Raw genomic sequence first — 21060 nt, forward strand, 5'->3', positions numbered from 1 at the left:
GGAAACGTGGAGGTCATCGTAGATGGCTTCGCCGCGATGGGATTCCCAAACTGCGGTGGGGCTATAGATGGAACTCACATCCCTATCCTGGGACCGGACCACCAGGCCAGCCAGTACATTAACTGAAAGGGCTACTTTTCAGTGGTGCTGCAAGCACTGGTGGACCATAGGGGACGTTTTACAAACATCAACGTCGGATGGCCGGGCAAGGTTCATGACGCTCGTGTTTTCAGTAATTCTGGTCTGTTTAGACGGCTGCAGGAAGGTATTTACTTCCCGGACCACAAAATAACTCTTGGGGATGTGGAGATGCCTATAGTGATCCTTGGGGACCCAGCCTACCCGCTAATGCCCTGGCTCATGAAGCCCTATACAGGCGCCCTGGACAGTGAAAAAGAACTCTTCAACTACCGGCTGAGCAAATGCAGAATGGTGGTGGAGTGTGCTTTTGGATGTCTCAAGGGGAGATGGAGAAGCTTACTGACTCGCTCTGATCTCAGCGAAACCAATATCCCCATTGTTATTGCGGCTTGCTGTGTGCTCCACAATCTCTGTGAGAGCAAGGGGGAGACCTTTATGGTGGGGTGGGAGGTTGAGGCAAATAGCCTGGCTGCTGATTACGCCCAGCCAGACAGCCGTGCGATTAGAAGAGCCCAGCGGGACGCACTGTGCATCCGGGAGGCTTTGAAAGCTAGGTTCCTGAGTGAGCAAGGTAACCTGTGACTATTAAGTTTGTTTACCGAGAAGCTGGACCTGTCCCCGTTTCTTTACCCGGTTAATGTTCACTATCCTCTCCAGTTACATACCCCGTTCCCCCCCTTCCAACACACGTTTAAAAATAAAATCACTTGAAATTTGTTAATGAACACCGTTTTCTTTATTACTGTTTTCGCGGTAAAGTGTTGAACCTGGGACGCAGACTGTGGTGGGGAGCGGGTGTAGTGTAGTGATGCAAAGGACGCTTCTAAACTCGAGGAATGACAGGCTCTGCACTGGTGGACTGGTAGTTTCAACGGAGCCTGCCACCCCTCCTGTTCGGGACTCTGAGTGTGGGGGCTATGTGACTTTGTGGCAGGGGGAGGACGGTTACAGATCCCCTGCTGCGTGGCTCTGTGATCCAGGATAAGGACCGCTGCATAAGATCTCTAACCGCCCTCCCCCGCCACAAAGTCACATTAAACCCCCCCCACACACACACACACACAGAACATGAAAACCACCTCCCAGACTGACCAGGGTAACTAGTGACTGCAATGTGTGTGTGCCCTGCTGCTGAAGCTGCCCCCGCGTCTGTACCCTGGTAAAGGTGACTGTCCTGTCCAATTACCAACCCCCTTCCCCCCCTTCAAACAGACTATCCTCTAAAAGAACATGATGGAAACAGTAATTAACAGAAACGTATTTTTTATTAGCAACTACACATGAAACGGGGGGATGAAACTGGGAGGGGGCTTGGGTGAGGCGGGAAGGAAAGGACTTATCAAACTTTGGGGAATGAGAGCCTTCTGGTACTTGAGCAGTCTGCAGGGATGGAGTGAGAGTTTTCACGGACTCTGCCGCCCCTCCTTCTTGGGACTTTGGGTGAGGGGGGTATGGCCCTTTGTGGCGGGGGAGGGTGGTTAGAGAGAGACTGCAGCGGGGCTCTGTCGTCCTGCCTCCGGTCCTGCAGAACATCCACAAGGCGCCGGAGCGTGTCCGTTTGCTCCCTCATTAGTCCAAGCAGCGTTTGAGTCGCCTGCTGGTCTTCCTGCCGCCACCTCTCCTCCCGTTCAATGTGTGATCGGTGGATTTGGGACATGTTCTCCCTCCACTGGGTCTTCTGGGGTGCCTGGGCTCGGGAGCAGACCATTAGTTCTGAGAACATGTCCTCTCGCGTCGTCTTCTTCCTACGCCTAATCTGCGCTAGCCTCTGGGAGTGTGATGCCAGGGTAGGTCGGGAGACAGTCGCAGCTGTGGGATGGGAAAAAGGGAGTGAATTCCTCAGAAAGATAAATTTTTTTGTGAACAAAGAACATAGTCTTTCTCTGTGAACAAGACCATGCACAGCACCTATCACATGCGCACTCAGGACAAGGTCGAATTTTCGGCCTTCGCATTCAGTGCCTGGGGTCTTGCAGTGCAGATCAGACAAGCGGGGCAGGACAGCGGAATTTGGGTAGCAGGCCGACATGGTAAGCCGTAGACTTGTGGCTGCTTAAAACTTTAATAATAGCACTGGCCTCCTTTCACGTTCAAAGCAATGCCAGTCCCTGCTGCCAGCAATCCGGCAAGCATGAACTCTGCCCCTGTCCCACCCCCCCCCGCGGCTGTCCCAGGGAAAGATCCCTGTATGCTGCCCCTCTCCCGCCTCCACCGCGTGGCTGTAAACCGCCGGTTACAGTTCTGTAAAGGAACAGGCAAGCAGTCCCAATACTAACATTCCCCTACCTAATTCAAAGCAGGTCACCATGAGCGACATCACTCTGATGAGGATTTCAAAGACCGAGAAAGAAAGGATGCTTCGGGAAAGCCTGCAAAGACCAGGGCCATATGCCGCCATGCTCTGCAAGGCAATGATCCCCGAGTACTTGCTTGTCTCCTGGCGCGGAAATGTTTCCTACCACGGAGGACCCAATAAGGCCGCTCTCCCCAGGAACCTGATGCAAAGGCTTTCCAATTACCTCCAGGAGAGCTTCGTGGAGATGTCCCAGGAGGATTTCTGCTCTATCCCCGGACATATAGACCGGATTTTACTGTAGCTGCACTGGCAGGGAGTAAACAGTAGAGCGCCTAGGGCAAACCAATCATGCTAAAGCGGACATTGTTAGATTTTTTTTCAGTAGTTGCACTGCCAAGACCTGAAACGTTAAGCGCCTAGGGCAAAGTACTCATGAAAAACCCATTGTTAATATTATTAATATTCCTGTTCTGTTTAAAATAAATGTTTACATGTTTAAAACACTTACCGACTGATCCTTCCCCTGATTCTGTGTCCGGGTTAACGCCTGGGGACGGTTGGTAGGGGATCTCTGTAAGGGTGATGAAGAGATCCTGGCTGTCGGGGAAATCAGCGTTGTAAGCGCTGTCGACTGCCTCGTCCTCCTCATCTCCTTCCTCATCTTCCCCGTCCGCTAACATGTCCGAGGAACCGGCCGTGGACAATATCCCATCCTCAGAGTCCACGGTCAGTGGTGGGGTAGTGGTGGCGGCTGCACCTAGGATGGAATGCAGTGCCTCGTAGAAACGGGATGTGTGGGGCTGGGATCCGGAGCGTCCGTTTGCCTCTTTGGTCTTCTGGTAGCCTTGTCTCAGCTCCTTGATTTTCACGCGGCACTGCGTTGCATCCCGGCTGTATCCTCTCTCTGCCATGGCTTTTGAGATCTTCTCGTAAATCTTTGCATTCCGTCTTTTCGATCGCAGCTCGGAAAGCACGGACTCATCGCCCCACACAGCGATCAGATCCAAGACTTCCCGATCAGTCCATGCTGGGGCCCTCTTTCTATTCTGAGATTGCATGGCCATCTCTGCTGGAGAGCTCTGCATCGTTGCCAGTGCTGCTGAGCTTGCCACGATGTCCAAACAGGAAATGAGATTCAAACTGCCCAGACAGGAAAAGGAATTCAAATTTTCCCGGGGCTTTTCCTGTGTGGCTGGTCAGAGCATCCGAGCTCGGACTGCTGTCCAGAGCGTCAACAGAGTGGTGCACTGTGGGATAGCTCCCGGAGCTATTAGCGTCGATTTCCATCCACACCTAGCCTAATTCGACATGGCCATGTCGAATTTAGCGCTACTCCCCTCGTTGGGGAGGAGTACAGAAGTCTAATTTAAGAGACCTCTATGTCGAACTAAATAGCTTCGTTGTGTGGACGGGTGCAGAGTTAATTCGATGTAACGCTGCTAAATTCGACATAAACTCCTAGTGTAGACCAGGCCTCAGTTTCCAAACAGTTATTTGCGTGACAACTTTACAAAGTCATGTTTCAAAGTTCCATGTTTCAGAAATGACTTGTCTGATTTATCTCAAGTTTTGCAGGTGGAAAAAAAAAAAAATCCCTCTAGCTACAGACCTCATATTCAAGTAAAAAGGACTTCTTTGAGAAAGTTGGAGAGGGAACCATAGTCATGCATCTAATGGAAAGCAGGTTAGAACCCTGACTCTGGAGTTCCTTTTACAAGTCCATAATTCCTGTAAATCAAGGGCTTGCATACACTGTGGCGAGGTGAATCTAAATGTTTCAGCAAGCCCCTGGTGTCTGCAGTGTTGTGATACAATAGAATGGAAATTCCACAATAGCTTAATTTAAAATAAAATATCACTTTATTGAATATAAAGCATGAATTAAATCAGCATAATAGCAGTTTTTTGTTTTTTTGTTAAACTCAATTTTACACAGTTCCAATACTGCATTCAGAATGCTGCAGATTTTTATCAATACGTAGCCTGCATTGTAGAAGTTGTAATGGGAAGCTGGTGCTTTTGCCAGCTTGCACCTTTTGCATTTGAGCATATAGGAGGCATTTTGCAATCATGCGATAAGCGCAAAAAAAACCCCCCAACCCAACAAAAAAAACACCTGTCTGGGGATTTATCCTGCTTTGAGCAGGGGGGTTGTACTAGATGATCCCCTGAGGTCCCTTCCAACCCTGATATTCTATGATTCTAAAACATTAGCTGGATATTTCTGAGTTTGGGGGTTATTTGCTTCCCAGGTCCATACCCATTCTTCTCCGACTGTTAGGACCACTCTATGCACCAATGTTTTGTTGGCGAAACATGCCATATTTTGGCACATCCTTGCCTGCATCCACATTTGATTTTGACTCTTATCAATAAAACCCTGACTTCCTGTTGTCAGAATAAACCGGCTCACAGAATGACAGACCCCTCCCCCCTTTATTGACACTGTTCCACCAGCAGAATGCCTCTGTGGACTTTCAATTATCCGTATTGGTAAAAACTGTCCACTGTGGTAGTTGTTGGAAGTTCCACAAATACAGAAGAATCTGGAGCCCACTTCTTAAAACAAACATGCAGCTGTCATTTCCAGCTGGTGATGTATCAAACAATTCCACCTCTTGGAATTCATGTTACATGGAGCAAGTGAGAAGTGTGTGGTTTTAAAAAAAAAACAAAAACAGCATATGTCAAACACTTGCTCCTTTCTGTAATATTAGTCTCATTTTTTGTCTTTAAGCAATGTCACAATCTGAAGAACTATCTCCTTGTTGCCATATATTAATTGAGGTCAGTGGACTTTCTAACATCAGATTGACTGAAAGGTTAATCTATTACTGGACTCCACATAATTTACCTCAAGAAGCTCCCTGTAGTGCAGGGGTGGGCAAACTACGGCCTGTGGGCCGGATCCAGCCTGACAGGGCTTTGGATCCGGCCTGTGGGATTGCCACCCCCATGGCGCTGCGGCGCTAAGGCAGGCTCCCGCCTGCCCTGGCCCTGCGCCGTTCCCGGAAGCGGTCGACATCATGTCACCGCGGCCCCTGGGAACGGGGAACCGCAGCCAATGGGAGCTTCTGGGGAGGTACCCGCAGGTGAGGGCAGCGCACTGAGCTCTCTGATCCCCTCCCGCCCCCAGGGGCCGTAGGGACGTGGTGCTGGCCGCTTCCACCCCAGTAAGCTGGGCTGGAGCCCACACCCTGAACCCCTTCTGCACCCCTCCTGCACTCCAACCCCCTGCCCTGAGCCCCCTACCGCACCCCGCTCCCCTCCCTGCACCCTGAGCCCCCTTCTGCACCCAACCCCCTGCCTCACCCTGCACCCCTCCTGCATCCCAACCCTTGCCCTGAGCCCCCATTGCACTCTGCACCACTCCCTGCACCCTAATCCCCTGCCCTGAGCCCCCTCCCACACTCTGCACCCCCTTCTGTACCCCAACCCCTTGCCCTGAGCCCCTTCCTGCACACTGCACCCCAAGCCCCTGCCCCAGCACTACATTCATGGCCCTGCATGCAATTTCCCCACCTAGACATGACCCTTGGGCCAAAAATTTTGCCCACCCCTGTTGTAGTGGATAGTTTTGGAAAGGCCACCAGTGTCCATTCTGCCTCAGCTAACTCCACATTAATGGGTGCTTACAGAGACCCAGGCAAAAAAGGGCTTGTAAATGTTCTTCCTTGTAATTTGCTCTGATCACCTGGCCAGAGTGGTTTTTCTGCAGAAACTGTAATGGCTCCCCTAACTGTGAACTGACTGGGCAAGCACTACACTTACCACCCCATATACTCAATCTGTGGCTGTGGAAGCCACCGAAGCTACCCATGCTCCAGAATTTTACATCCGCATCTAAGCTCTCGTTTTTAAAAAAAATGTAGCCATTGTGGTTGCAAAGAGAACCTACCAAATATGAACAGTGTAAACTGGTGGAGTACTATCTGCCCGATGCATCTCGGAACAATAGCTCTGAGAAGTCTGAACTGCCCTATTTATCTCAGTGAGGTGATAATTAGCGATGCAGGTATCAGTGACGCTGTTAACTAGTTCAGTGCTGATAATTTAACCATTAGCTAATGTGCTTATCCTACAAACTCAAACTGCCTATTGGGTTACCAGAAGCCCAACATGTCTTACCCAACTGCCAAAATCTCCAGCTTCCTCCTAATAACTTCCTAAATGCAAATAAGCTTTTACAATACAAAATTCTATATTATGTTGAAAATTAAAAAGGAAGTAGTAGCATAAAATAAACTGGATTTAGTATCACATTAAATAAGGATATACTATAGTGATTATATTCATTTTCATATTCATTAACCTAATTTTTAAAATTTACCTGAAGCTGCTGCAGAATCTCCAGTCTTATGCACAAAAGTGCTGCAGAATGCAAGGTGTCTTGCCGCAGAAGTAGGGTCAAGCTTAATACAAAATACATGGGACCTTGATTGTGCACCTACATTAGAGGATAATAGTATTTGCAGAATGATTTCTTTTAGTAATTGCAGATTCTCATGGTCGTCCTTATCTAGATGACTTAGTCTAATCAATCTTTTAATGCAAAGAACAACTACTGGTACATATTGTGTGTTTCAGAATTTGCTCATTGTTCTGTGCCTTACTACTGAATTTCAGCTGTGTAACTCAGGAATACCTCAGCTGAAGTCAATGTAAAACTAGCGTGAATGAGATAGGAATTAGACGGTCCATAAGAGAGAATGCCTGGTTTAGTGTGTAATAAAAATAAATATTCTGTTTTCACCTGGACCTTGTTATATCACCTACTTGTGTAATCTAAGTAACATCTGATGAGAATTGGTTTGGGGAACTAGAGGATTCTTTGCTGGTTTGTGTTCTGAATAAGCTGCTTTTTTCAGCTGTGGGTGAATTACTGAAAAGCTTCATTTCCAAATAGCATTGTTAAAAGCTTTTTCCTTGCTTTGGGCCGGATCCTGCAAGGTGCTGTGCACCTCCTGTCGGGTCAGTTGTGGGTGCTCAGTGTATTGCAGGAGTGGGCTATTAATGCACACACCTCTGTGTCAGAGAGCTTAACTTACAAATGCATTGTCTTGTTGTGCCCATTTTAGTGCTGCTTTCAAACATGTGTCTGAACAATACTGTACTTTTATCATAATACTGTAATATTAGAGTTTCTGCAATAATGATCTGTTACTTCAAAGACTGTATTTAACCACAAACAATAGCTTTTAGTATTCCCAAAAGCTTATTGTTCCCTAAATGCCTGGAAAACATTCCTGTAATATTATTGAATATAGTTGTTGTGTAACTTATAATAGTGCAGCAACAGCTTTTAAGGGAGAGATGCATGTCCTCCACATGCTATAGGACTGGTTTTGATCCTCTTCTCCCATGCACTCCTTTTTGCCAAAAAGAAACGAATCTACAAGAGATTTTACAAATAAGATTTTATGCCAGGTTAGATATTTTTTTTTTCTTCTGGAGACTAGAAGGTATGTTTGGGAGAGATGGTAGGCAAAATTTTGTTGTTAATCTGTTGTCTGGTTATAACTAAAAAATGGCTTGATCTAAATACTCCAGATCAGTTTTAAACTGTTCGTATTGGTGAGACCTGATTGCTTTGGCTGTTTTCATAGATTCATAGGGTGCAATTATCTATTTTCATAGATTCATAGCGTGCAATTATGGTGCAATTAAGTCTGCAGTAGCCAGATGTGAGCTTCTTGCATCATGCATAACTGCCATGCGTGCCATAAGAAATCCAGAAGAGCTGTTGCACCATGCAGAATTCCTAAGTTATTATTATTATTATTATTCTAGGAAGCCCACAATTTGTGGATGTGGATTTCCTAAGGCAAGTGTGGAGTGGGGTGGGAGGCTGTGATTGCAGAGTTCCTAGAATATACATGGTCTAGTGAGCAATACGTCCAAACTGTAGAATGTGACTCCAGAAGTGGGTAATGAGAAGGCTGCCCACTTGTTTGCACCCCATATGTTGAGAAATGATTAATGTTAAGACCCAGCAGGGAGCGAGAGTAAAGGAGGGATGGAGATGCTCTGCTCCTTTCCCTGCCCTTCCTCCCTTCTGCTGCTTTCTGGCTGTCCAGACCTCATCACTTCTCCAACACAATTCAAGTGCAGCTTCTCACCTACTATGCTGAGTCCAAGGGAAGCACCATTTCAAAAGGCTGTGGAGCTGGCTCTATAGCTGCTTGAACAGAGCTACCAGGAGCACAGTACTGTGCTGGTGGGGATTTGGGGTGAAGGGGAGATATCCCACTGGCAATCCTATCCCACCCAACAGCCAAGAACTTCCCTCCATAACTCTGACCAGCAGGTTCCTTACCCAGCACCCCTACCCACCACTTACTTCTGCCATAATGTCTCACCCACATCCAAAATCAGCAATTGTAATTAAAGAAAAAATCAGTTTAGATTCTGTTAAACCTCATAGAGGCAATGTTGGAAAGGAGGAAGGAGTGATGGGTGTAGGGGAAATGGGTGGGGAGGAGAGAAAGCAAAGAGAAAATCAGATGTCCCAAATGTTGATTATATGGCAAAATTTGCCATGTCTCAGAGTGATTGTTCCTGAAACTTTGACCTATTTATGCATCAATCCCTTTATGGCTTTCTTTTGCTTGGTAATTCAATATTCTTAAGTGGTGCCACAAACCATCACAAAGAAGATAATTTTGAACAGTACCAAAAATATAGCTGTGAAATAGTATCAAGTCTAGTGTATTCCAGCTTTAGATAAGTTTACTCATTGGCTACGTAACATTTATTATAGGAAGTGAGGTTGGTTGTCACAGAAAGAGTGACATGAAAGACTTTTTCCTTAAAATTCAAATAAATTCAAATAAATCCAAGCATAGTTTTCTTTATATATATATATATATATATATATATATATATATATATATATATATATATATATATATATATATATATATATATATATATATATATATATATATATATATATATATATATATATATATATATATATATATATATATATATATATATATATATATATATATATATATATAAATAAATAAAAACCAGAATACCCCTTGGATATAAAAAACAGTCCCCCAGTGTTGACATACTTAAAACCTTGTGCATACTAGTAACAGTAACTTCTAAGTGGAGATCACCATAAGAGAGCTTGTTAGTACTCTGCAGTGAAGACATACACAGAGACTTTAATTTGTGTTGCTTCTGGGCAGTTCAGGGCCCAAGATATTTGAAATATCCCTAACCTGATTTACAATCAAATAATTTAGTTTGACTTTCAGCTTTTCCTTTTCAGAAACTGTCATTTCAACGTGCAACGTGAGCTCTTCCTTCCACTGCTTCCATTTCTGAGAAGTTCTTAATCTTAAAACAATAATTCCAAGTCCTATTTTCATATTTTGCTGTGTCTGCCATCATAGATCAGTTTGTGTACATGCAAACTTCCTCTACTGCACCATGCCAGCTGTTCTTAGTTCATGCTCATGTTTCTTTCCCTCAGTTCATGCTCATGTTTCTGTATTCCTCTACAGTCTGTCTCTAATTCAGCTTTTCAGTCAGATTAAAGCTTTCTTTATTTTTCCTAATTTGTTTTCAGTTTTATTCAAACTTCTGTTGCCACCATTTCTCAGTGCCTATTCGTATCAGTAAAAAAAGAGAATAGAGATCCTTGACAACATGCCTGGGGAAGAAAACACCAGTTTGTTCCTGGTATGCAAGGAACAGTAAGCACGACATGTTGCTATTGACACACACCTTATTTTCTGTTCTTATGTCCTGTGATGATGCTCTAATTTGCCCCCATTTGGAATTTGTCTTCCAGGATAAGTTATCGTAGCATGTAGTTTACCATGTCACAATAGTGTGGCCTATTTGGTGAGAATAAGAAAACTATTTTTGGCCACATGGCCATCTCAATCAATTAATCTGTATTTGGTCATTGACGGAAATGAGATTGTGATCTATTTGTTAATCATCCAGGTATCTGATGTCTCTTGATTGGCAAACAGTTCCATTTTTAAGTCTGCAAGAGACTTATTTCTATCATGGTTATATGTTCAGGGAAGAATTGAAAAAGAATTAACTTCCTAAGTATGAATGTTAATACTCTGCCATTTATATGCTCTTCTAGTCATTTCTAGCCATTTTTCTGATTGTTGCTTTTTTTCTGTCTCACATCATCCTCTCTTTTTAAAAATTACTACACGCATTTCTACAGCGCTCATCACTGTGGAAATGCGGGAATCTTTTTTGAGGACATTGTCACATATGTACTTGCAGCTTTGCTTTTTAAAATGAGAAATGTGCAGCTAGCTGTAAATAGCTTACTTAGCTTAAATATTGGATTTTAATAACTATGCTGTCACCTTTTGTTAAAAGATACGTGGGCTAAGCTTGCTTGAAGTTTGAACAAGCTAATTGTTGCTAAAAACTTGAGGCTTGTAATTAAAAGAATGAAGTAGGAAGTGCTATAGAATGATTGATTAATTCTACATCCTTAAGAGTGTACCCCAGTAATTTTGTTTTTTTGATGAAAATGTTATGTACATATATTGACTGGATTCAAGCATCTGGGTAACAAGCAGTAGGAGTGGTGAAAACTGAAGAAGCAAAGAATGAATGGTCACAGCCTAATCTACACCGATTAAGATGGTACAAACTAGTTGCTGTTCTAATGTGGTTATTCCCTGTGAATCTTTAGAAACTAGTTTAATCCCCATGTAGGTGTCACCTACAGACTTGTTTCTTGGAGGTTCTGAGGGCAATGAAGGGGTGGTTGTGTTGTACAGGAGGGAAGGCCAGCTGAGATATAAACTGGGTCAGGATGTCCGAGAGAAGCAAATTGCAACTTGTTCCTCCTTTCCTGCTAGTAACTAATCACTACCACTTGTCCTGATCTCCAAAAAAAATAAGCTGCCTTTCCCTGCTGCCTTCCCCCTTCCCACCATGCTAGAAAGAAGCATGGAACAGCAGCACAAAGTAGCACCAGTTGCACAGGCAGCCCAGAATTGTTTGGTGTGGGTGGGCTGACAAATGAGTGAAGGTGCTCTTGGAATGTGAGCCCTCTGTCTGCACTGTGGGTTGGCAAGACAGAGCCATGAAGTGAGTAAATCTTTTTTTTGGACAAGGGGATGGGAAGGAGGGATGGTCCAGAAATGGGGAAGGAGCTCATGTTGAAGGCAAGGGGCTCTGTCCTCCAACAAGGGGTAAGAGATTCTGCAGAATGCAAAGCAATATTACTAAGCTTGACTATGTTTTTGATCTTTTATAATCAGGTTCAGTATTATTTTATTGGGCTGCTGTGATTGTATGCTATGGGCCACAAATCGGTGGATGTTGTAATTTAAAAAATACTATTAAGTAATTCAATGTGTTCTGGTGATGTATGTGTTTTTAGGAGGAAATTAGAATTGTTTAAGGAATTTTGATGCAAGTGATTAAACAGTAGCTTTCCTTCAGAGTTTGCTATGCATTTTTGGCTTCTGGTTTTGTGATGCTCTTCCTAACAGATTTTTGCAATTTCTACCTACTATCTAAATTATGCTTCTCATCATTTCTCTTCTTTATTCCAGCCCTGATGATATTGGCTCCTGTTGGTATATCCTGCTGTCTGGTTCAGTATTCATCAAAGAATCTATGTTTCTTCCAAGGAGCAGGTATGTCTATTTAAATATCTTTATATTTTAAAGGAACACTATGAAATGGAATGCTAGTCAATTTTTTAAAAAGTAGTCAGGTTATACCTTTAGTATTTCTTGTCATTTTTTGCAGTTATACAATCTTATTTTCTCATCTTTCTAAATATCTCTCTTCTGTTTGAGTGAAAGACCCACACAGAGGGGGAAAATGACTATACATCAAAGTGCTGTTAAATGCACAAAAATAAACAAGTTGGAAAACAGAAAAAAAAAAAAAAATTGGTGGTGGTGCACTCAAAGGCCACAACTAGAATTGGGAGACCTATTATTCTAGGCATATGTCGAACAGATACAAAGATGCAGTCCTTGCCTTGAAGAGCTTACTTTCTATGCCACTTTTCTTGTTAGACTGTATGTGTAACTGACACTTATTAATCATTTTGTGTCCATTTAAGTAAAAACATTTTGAGTCAATACATAGTGGAAATCTGTATTTATTATTTCTGGTAGCACCATAGTCACTGTGCCAAACAGAGAGAAAGTCACAGTCCCTATCACTAAGAGTTTATGGCCTGAGAGTCAAAAATAGGAGAAGGGGTACAGCAAAAATGTATTGGTTAAGGTTGTGATTAACATGTTTTGATGATATGATGTTTTTAGTAATGCAATTTATTTTACATTAGAAATATAACACTTTTTCCGTTGCCCTTCTGTCTTACTAATATTACATGACTAATTTCTTGTAGTTGTCATAGATTTGAGTTGTCAGGAGAGGTTTGAATGTTGTTGGGCTTTCACCCAGCTATCAAAGGGTATTCAAAGCTAAAGGTATGGTGTGGAAGAAAATATACAGATGGATTGCCAAAGTTGGGATCCCTGGGGGCGGGCAGCAAAGTTCTATAAGTACCAAGGGGTGGTGTAACAGGTCTTGAAAGGCAAGGTTAAACTTAAACTTGATGTGGTTGGGATAAGAACAACAGTCAAAATGACAGGCAAGATGATAGGAAGAGGAAGTTTTGTCGGTGTCAGGGTGGGCAGAAAGGAGTAAGAGTAATCAAGATGGTAAGTAGATGAGAGCTTCAACAAGGGTCTTAGGTGTAGGGACAAAAAGAGAAAGTCAGGACTTGCATAACTAGTGTATGAAGAAACAGCAAGATTTGGAAATAGGCTGACTCTGACAAGGGAGAGGGAGGAGTCAAAGATGATACCCAGGTTATGAGCCAGTTAGAGGGTAGTGGTGAATAGTGGTAAATATATGGAGATATACCTATCTCATAGAACTGGAAGGGACCTTGAAAGGTCATTGAGTCCAGTCCCCTGCCTTCTTCACTAGCAGGACCAAGTACTGTCCCTGACAGATTCCCCCCCCCCCCATCCCTAAATGGCCCCCTCAAGGATTGAATTCACAATCCTTGGGGTTAGCAGGCCAATGCTCAAACCACTGAGCTATCCCTCCCCCTGAGGTAGAGAATGGGGACAGTGGCAAGGAGTTTGGAGGAAAAATGAGTTCACTTTCAGTTAACAGTGAGACACTAACAAGGAGATGTGGGATTGGCTAGATGGCCATTGGCTAGGAGAAGATTTGAGAGTCATCAGTGTAGAGATCATAATTAAAGCAACATGAATGAGTAGATCATCCAGAGAGAGAGAGAAGAGGAGGGGGCTAGGACAAAGCCCTGTAATAACCCACAGTAAGTGTAGCAGAAATGGTTAGGACCTTCTCGGAAGAGACTGAAGGAACAGCCAGAGATAGAATGAAGAGAGAATGGTGTCATGAAACCCAAAGCAGGACAAGTTGTCAAGCAGGAGGGAGTGATTTTAAGTGTTCTTTATTTTCTCTGTGATTGGGAGGAGTTGCCTCCTTAACAAACAGTGTATGTTTTTGCTGCTGCTCTCTGACTGCAAATACAAAAGGGTAGGGTTCTGCAAGTTCCCATCAGGACACAAATCTCAAAGGGAATTGGGCTCAAAATTAGTGTGTCTCTGTATAGTTATCATCGACCTTGCATCCAGAGAAATGAGTAACAACTCCTTCAAAACCCTATCAAGTAAACACATAATTTGGGAGTAATTTAGTGTATCCTAAAGCTATTACTATTCCTCTCTCTCTCTCTCTCTCTCTCTCTCCCCCCTCCCCCCCCCCCCCGAAAAGAGCAATTTATTTAAAATTAATAGCAGCTCTTAAATGTAAAGCCCCTTCACTGAATACTGGAAATGTAGACTGACAATTTGGGTTAACTTGCTGCATTTCAATTTGATAATGCAGCACATGCTGGCACAGTATCGATATCAGGACCTTGCAAAATCCCTAAATTGTTGTCAGGTGAGCTAAGGTTAGACTTTCATCCTCTAACTTGGTTTTATGGGTTGGGCAGATTCTTCACGTTACTTAAACATATTTTAGTGGTTTCAGATTCCTTCCCCCTTTTGTTTCCCCTTCCTAAAGACTCCTTAATTTTACATGCTCAGAGATTAGTTTCTGGTGTGGTGGGTCACCACTGAAACCTGTTACGCTACATTTTCATCAACCAAATCTTTGTTTCAGGAGATGGCTTGGCAGTGTTTGGTCACATACAATGGTTTCCCTGCTCCTCCTCTTCCTTTTCCCCACTTTAAATAGCTTTGGGAAAGGTTTTAACTGCAGTAGACTTCATGTTATCAGCACCCAAACCAACTGTATTTTGAGCCACTCTTAAATAAATTAATTGCATTCATTTCAAATCAGGGTGGATTTGATTTAAATCAAATTGATTTAAATCATAATTTAAGTCACTAGTCAGGAAGACTCGATTTAATCATGGATTTCTACATAAAAGTGCATTCTTGTTGGTTGTTATAATCTTAATACATATTCTTCACAACTCAGAGATGGCTGTAGGTTTCATTTTTAGAAGGTACACACTATACATTTTTAAAGTGCTTTATTTTGCAAACTTTTCAGATTAGTTTTACAGTTAAAGCAGAAAATGAATGATTGGTTATTTCATGTACCAAAGATAATTGAAGCAGATATTTATGAAGTCATTGGGAGGTGAACTATCTCCAATTCAACAGGTTAATCATTAATATTTGGAGGATTTTCTTGCCAGGCTGTAATAGGAGGAGAACATCACCAGACAGACATTTAAATTGTTTTACTTAACTAAAACTACAATGTTATGTATTCTGGATTTTTTTCTTCAGTAGCAAACTTTTAACAAAACGAGCACATATATGAATTTTTGAATTTAGTTAAACATTCACGTTTTTTAAAATAGGTTTGTTTTTGTTAAAATTGTTTTAAAATAAAATAGTTAAATGAAATATTAAAAAAAATATCGACTTTGTCAGCCAGGTCAACATGAGAAACTTAAAATATTGGCTTCTGCAGCTAACTCAGTCGTCTTCACCTTCATTTTCCTGTTTTGTTTATAATCTGGAAAAGAAAAACAAACATTTTTCAGGTCCCAAACAATTTCTCAATTTGAAATTAATTAGTCCAAAGGAAGAAAATATTATTTCTACACTGGCAGAAGAAGCTACTGCTGTTAAAAGTGAGGGTACGTCTATCCCCAGCTGCTAGTTCGGCGGCTGGCAATCGAACTTCTGGGTTCGACTTATCGCGTCTTGTCTGGACGCGATAAGTCGAACCCGGAAGTGCTCGCCATCGACTGCGGTACTCCTGCTCGGCGAGAGGAGTACCGCGGAGTCGACGGGGGAGCCTGCCTGCCACGTGTGGACCGAGGTAAGATCGAACTAAGGTACTTCGAACTTCAGCTACGTTATTCACGTAGCTGAAGTTGCGTACCTTAGTTCGATTTGGGGGGTTAGTGTAGACCAAGCCTGAGATTATCACTTCAACTGTGTCTGAATCCAAGCGCTTAAGTGACTTCCACCAGTTCACTGATGTAACAATTGTTTCTGTAAGGAAGACATTCCCTTCTTCTATTGTTACACAAGCACATAGAACAGGATCACTGTGGACATTACTCCACCCATCAAGACTTAGGTTAACAATTTCACCCTCTATACCTTTTGCACACTGCTCAATTTCCCTTTCGTACACTTTATCGAGCAATTTGCCTGCAACATCTGCTCTGTTGGGTGGACTGTATCCTGGTCTTAATGACTGAAGCATGTTAATGAAGTGTGGGGTCTCAATCATAGGGAAAGGAGAGTTTGTTGCATAAACAAACCGGGCAATCTTTTCATCAATTACTCTTTTTGTAATCTGATGGTTCTTATCACAAATTTATCTATGGTTCTTTCTGGATGATGGAGATTTTTTTTTTCTTTTTGCTACAGTTTTTTATAAAACAAAACAAAACTGTGTGTGGCCCTGGAATCCTATAGGGAGTGTAGTGATTCCTCTGTGCACAAGTTAAATAAATCTGTGCTTTCAAATGACATCTTCAATTGCATTTTACTGCATATACTGCGGCTATGTGACATACATGATGTGACTGAAACACTCTCATTGGCAGATAACTCTGAAACTATAGAAAATGATGGTGATCTTGAAGGTGGATAGTCTACAGAATCCTGTATGTTAAGGATGGATTCTCCTAAATAAAATGTCAATGCAGTTATTTAATTACTATTACCATACTGCCATTTAGTATTACTCATTGCATTCACTGACACTCAGTACTACTTTAAAGGTGAAATTGTAAAAAGAAGATCTGCCTATTTCAGCTATTCCTTTTTTATCACAACTGCATCTAAAATGATAGTACCACAGAGTAACAACTATATTTTTTGCTCAAACCTGAGAATTCAAGAATAGTCCAGAAGGAAGACAGGCAGTCCCTTAAGAAAGAAGTATGAAATAAAGAAGTTTACCAACCTGAAGATCCTGCATGTTCAGACATGTTCCTTTCATCATCTTCAAAGCATCTCCTGAGAAGGAACACTTCTCATGATGTTGTTTCATTGGGGCAACCAGGCCTTGCATTTCTTTGTTGCACTGTTTGCATTTTGCACGCATGCCTGTCTTACCCACAGGTAGAGGAACTTCATTAAAATATTCCCAAACTGGGTCTCTTTTACGGCCTGCTTCCATGATGGTTTTTCCCTTCTAGTGAGTGAATGGTGTGGTAGATCCCAAATCAATGAAGGCTACACTCAGAAAGACCTCAAGACTTCTGGAATATGCTGATAAAATAGTTTCACTTTTGTTTCTACTGCCTGTCCCTCCCTTCTCACATTTATCTCCAGACTTCTCCTTGTCCAGATATATTCCGCCCCCAACAATCTTATCTTCTATTCATTGAACTTTTTGAAACTTTGCACTTTTAGAGAGAGGTAAGGGAATGACTCTGTGTACACAAATTTGCAGAGGGACAATAGGGTTGAGGTCTGTTGTTTTGATATATATATTTTTGTGTATTTATTTATTTTAAAACATGTTTGCTGCTAACAAGCATGTTATCTCTGGAGACACAAATCCACATTTTGAGAACTGCAAAACTAAGCATCTCTGAAGGTATCTTCTAGACTGAGCACTGAGTCCCATTGGGTAGATAGAAAGATTAACCTAAATAATCTATACAGAAGCCCCTGGAACCTCATAAGGGGTCCCTAATCCATGAACTATTGGAACTCATTTACAAAACTTCTCTTAAACATTACATGAATATATTGTCTCATACTATAGAATTAGAATTTATAATTCTTATAACGTGATGATATCTTTGAACTATAATGTATCTTAATTAAAACTATCTTTAGATAGGTTTTTCCTCAAAAAGCATTTAATCAAAAAATCTGATTTAAATAAAAATCTGATTTTTTTGATTTTGTTAAAAGAATCATTGATTTTTATCCACCCTGTTTCAAATACAGTATGATTAATGCTTCTACTTTTGAGCTTAAAAACATACTTGTTGTTAAATGCCTGACAAGAGAACATTGCAGGGTCGTCGGTAGTATAGATTTAAGCCAAAGAATCCTGAAAGGATTTTATTTTTCTTTCAACTCCCTATCGCTGTACCCTCAACTCCCTGCATCTCATAGCATTTAAATCAGTTTTGCAAGAAGAGGCCTTAGGCTTATATCCAGGTAATGCACAAATGGGGAGAAGAGCCACTTAAAAACAGCGTCATCTAGGCATTTTTGCAACTTGGCATGTTGAAAAAGCCCTATAACTTTGAAACAGTCACCTTACACACGATCAAATGAATTGCTGATTTAAGTAGCAGCTAACATGTAGGATAACTACCAACCTTTGCCAAAGTTATTAGGTACTAGTTACTGGGAGACTTGTGAAGTCTGAATTGTAGCTGCATTTTGTGTAATCCACTCAAATTATTCTGGAAAATATATCAGTGTTTACAAATAAACATTAATACTCCTATATCTATTGTCAAATAAGTAAAATCCTCAATGTTCTTTCTAATTATTTTGTGCTAATAGTAAAAGTGAGGTTTATTAATCTGAATATTTAGTGCATGTCAGGATTATTTTCTAGCTTTATTAGCCATAAGGATTTTCATTACTTTCACACCCCTTTGCTGCAGTCCATTATATACTTTGGTTTAGACTGATCATTAAACATTGTAGAAGTGCTGTTTGAAAGTTCAAACTTAAACCCTCCCCCCAAACGTTCACTTGTATTCTGGAGTGACTCAGATGGTAATTAAGGGTTATTCTTCGAGTGATGTCCTTATGGGTGCTTCCTTGTAGGTGCGGCAGCACCCCCTGCGCCTGGGTTCAGAGATGTTCATCAGCAATGCCCGTCAGACTGTACACGAGCACTCCTCCCTTGTCCCCGCGCTGTGTGTGGGACATATCTATAGGGCTGTGCGGTCCGACCGCTCCCAGTTCCTTCTCTACTGCCTTTGGTCTGGGATGGAATCTGCAGCAGAGCCCACTTCTCCTACTCCCTCATTAGATAGTGCCTTATCTGTTAATGTAGTATAGTTAGTATTTTCTTCTTCTCCTTTCCTCTTCTATCCAACAAAAAAAAAAATTATTTTTGTCTTTACATTCACAGTTCTTTCATAGCTTGAGTTTGTTTTCCCCTGCTTCCCACCCACCCTTATGCCTGATCCCCTGGGTTTAAGAAGTGCATTTCTTGTGCGGCCACCGTCCTGCTAACAAACAGCAACACACAGTGTAGCTGCTGTCTGGGAGAGGGACACGTCCCACAAAAGTGTTCCCACTGCTTCAGCTTGACACCCAGGGCCAGGAAGGACTGGGACATTAGATTGAAACCTCCTTATGGAGAAGTTGCTTCAACAGGCATTGGACCCAGGCTTGGAATCCTCCCCAGAGAAGCCCTCATGCTCTGCCAAGTTGTAGGCTGACCCCCACTCTCCGTGTCCCCTGAAGAGAAAGTCATCCCTTGCTTATTCGAATGACAAGAAACGGGCTTCCTCCTCACACTCTGAGGCACAGCCAACCAGAATGCTGTCCCTGGCGAAGTCAGTTACCTCAGCCTCATCTGATGGGGGACGTAGCTCCAGGGCTTGTCCGAGTACCTCCAGTAACAGCTCAAAGAAATGGTCTAAAGACTCTGAGAAGATCTATGGCCCTTGGCACCATTTCCCAGCTCTAGGGACCAAGCTGGGCTGCCTTTAGGAGCCCCCCCCAAATCTGTCAACAACTTCAGACACTTTCTGCAGGGTTGCAGAATCTTTACAGATCCCGTTGGAGGAAGTTAAAGACCAGTAGCATGAACTGCTGGATAGTCTTCACACATCCTCTTGCACCAAGATCGCACTGCTGATCAATAAGGCTCTTCTCAACCCTGCAAAGGTGCTGTGGCAGACCCCAGCGTCTATCCCTGTGGCTTGCAAACATGCCAAGAGGAAATATTATGTTTTGGTGAAGGATGCAGAATTCTTATTTTCGCACCCCACCCCAAATTCTCTGGTGGTCAATGCGGTGCAAGAGAGAGGCCGTCAGTTCCAATCCTGTTCTCACAATCCAGACAGAGATTGGAAACGTCTATACCTAATTGGATGCTAGGCATATTCATCAGTCATGCTCTAGTTTAGGATCTCAAACTATGCAGCCCTCATGGCAAAGTATAACTACCTAAACTACTCCAAATTGGACTAACTCTGCCATGATTGATTGGAGACCCAGAAGGAGCAATGCCAAGCCTTGATATTGGATGGACACCTCCTAGCCCGTACAGCCCTACAAGCCTCACTAGTCTCTGCAAACACCGTTGCTTGATCCATTTTGACTGCTGTGGTCGAGATGTGGAGCCACAATGCACATCTCATGGGTTTTCCTAAGGATGTACAAACCACAGTAAGAGGACTTGCCGTTTGAGGGACAGAAACTATTCTCAGAGCACACGGATAATTCTCTGCACTCCCTTAAAGATTCCTGAGCTACACTGCGTTCGCCTGACATAAACACGCCAGCACCAAAGAGAGAGACAAACTCCCTCTGCAGTCCTGTATACAACAATACACTTCTCAATGGCATTACGATACCCAGCGCCAATGACAAAGTCCTCCTCCTAAACATAGACACTCCACTCCTCAGGGATCTAACTGTCACGCACCACCACCAAAGCAACAATTTTGAAGGTGTGATCAAGGCCCTGAGAAGCCTCCCCCTTTCCAGGCATGCCCACCATCTTCGAGGTTCCATCAGTTTGGCAAGTGACTGGCTCCGTTCCTATCATCCTGGAGTCTCATCACCTTGGACAAGTGGGTCCTAGAGATAATCAGGGAAGGATACTCCATCCCCTTCCTATCTATCCCGCCCTGCCACCCACCCTCCCCGTCCCTGTTCAGGGACCCTGTCACGATTCCATTCTACAGGGGGAAATAAAACATCTTCTGCAATTGGGAATAGAATAGAACAGGTCCCTTCCCACCATAGGGCTTCTACTCCCGCTATTTTCAGAAGAAGTCCAGCAGCTTGCGTCCCATCCTGGACCTTTGCAACCTAGACAAATTAATCAAACTGCAATGCTTCAAGATGGTTACCCTCTCCACTATTATCCCAGCAATGGAACAGGGGGACTGGTTCTCAGCCCTTGACCTCCAAGACTCA

At 42.8% G+C, this 21060-nt stretch overlaps 1 protein-coding gene across 2 annotated transcripts in view; it reads left to right on the top strand.

Moving 5' to 3' along the window:
* Nucleotides 1–21060, top strand: part of RAPGEF2 (Rap guanine nucleotide exchange factor 2) — a 331016-nt gene that overhangs the window by 137268 nt on the left and 172688 nt on the right. For both annotated transcript variants that reach the window (XM_065405517.1, XM_065405518.1), the window contains exon 4: nucleotides 11998–12081. In XM_065405517.1, the coding sequence (XP_065261589.1) occupies nucleotides 11998–12081 (84 nt within the window). The remainder of the gene's footprint in view (nucleotides 1–11997; nucleotides 12082–21060) is intronic.

The sequence above is a fragment of the Emys orbicularis genome, chromosome 5, assembly GCF_028017835.1.
Source record: "Emys orbicularis isolate rEmyOrb1 chromosome 5, rEmyOrb1.hap1, whole genome shotgun sequence".
Classification (NCBI taxonomy): domain Eukaryota; kingdom Metazoa; phylum Chordata; order Testudines; family Emydidae; genus Emys; species Emys orbicularis.